We start from the raw sequence: 1163 nt of genomic DNA on the forward strand, positions 1-1163 counted from the left end.
ATATATAATATAAACAGAGCCTTGTTAAAGGGTTAATTATTGAATATGATTAATTGGTACCTACTTATTTGAGTAACATCGATTCAAAGTATGAAGAACTGCTTTTAGGCCTTCACTTCCAAATTCCTGTACCCAGCTAACAGGATTGTTGGTTAAAGACACTTTAAGGGAGGCAACACATGTGTATAGTTTATTCAAACTTAGGTCACTCAAATATAAATAATGGATGAAATCTGAAGGTTTGTCCAAATTATTTCTATCCTAAATATATTTAAAAGCTTATTAATAAAACATTTAATGAAATAAAATTTTAATTTTAGTAATTCTTGGTCCCTAGGCAATACCAATAAAGTAAAAATGTTTGATGTATAAAGTAATCATAAATATTTCATAAGAACATTTTTTATCATATTTACAATATAATTATCTTAAGTCAAACAAGAAAATACAAAATTTTAGAATTTTTAGAAGTTATTTTCAATTATAACAAACAAATTAATTTAATGAAATCTAATATAAACTTACAATAAATATGGTACAGAACCATGCAAAAAATAAATTATTATAAAGAAAACCAATAATTAATCATGCTAGAAGAATTAATAAGAAAGAAATGGTGAATAAAATAACATTAGTTGACAATTAATTAAAGATATGGGTGGATGAATATACTTTATGACACTTCAGAAAAAATATGAATCTTTACTTGGAAGAATATTTTGAATACCCCTTTATATAGACCATCTACTTAAATGTTTTTGAAACCTGAATTTTTCAAACATGTGGTAGTTTTCAGAAGTCTGTGTTTTACAGTCTAAAATATGAATAAATAATGTTTAAATTCAATTTCATTATATTACTATGCATGTTAATATAACACTTTCAATTACATCAATAGCAGTGATTACTTTACAAGAATTAACCATAATCCTATAAAGAGGTATTTCAAATGAGAATGATTGATAATTGTTCTTTTCTGAGTATATGAGAAAAAAACAAAACAATTAATTTATTTCACAGATTCAACAAAATTAAAAAAAAAAAAAAAAGTACCTTATAATGATTGACTAGCATCTTCTGTTTACTGGCAATTGGAAGATTTCTTACTTCAGATTTTTTTTCTTCAGAAAGATTCATGTCATTCTAAATTTAAAAAAAGAAAA

General features: G+C 23.9%; 1 protein-coding gene across 1 annotated transcript in view; it reads right to left on the bottom strand.

Annotated features, from left to right (window-relative positions):
• Positions 1–1137, bottom strand: part of LOC136796317 (protein diaphanous-like) — a gene marked incomplete at its 3' end in the record, with an annotated part of 4113 nt that extends 2976 nt beyond the window's left edge. Inside the window, exons 1-2 of the mRNA XM_067049767.1 lie at positions 1054–1137; positions 65–261 (exon numbers count right to left, since the gene is read on the bottom strand). Of these exons, the coding sequence (XP_066905868.1) occupies positions 65–261; positions 1054–1137 (281 nt within the window). The remainder of the gene's footprint in view (positions 1–64; positions 262–1053) is intronic.
• Positions 1138–1163: the final 26 nt, after the last annotated feature.

This window comes from Halyomorpha halys, unplaced genomic scaffold, assembly GCF_000696795.3.
Source record: "Halyomorpha halys isolate HHAL.00 unplaced genomic scaffold, Hhal_1.1 Scaffold7392.1, whole genome shotgun sequence".
Lineage (NCBI taxonomy): Eukaryota > Metazoa > Arthropoda > Insecta > Hemiptera > Pentatomidae > Halyomorpha > Halyomorpha halys.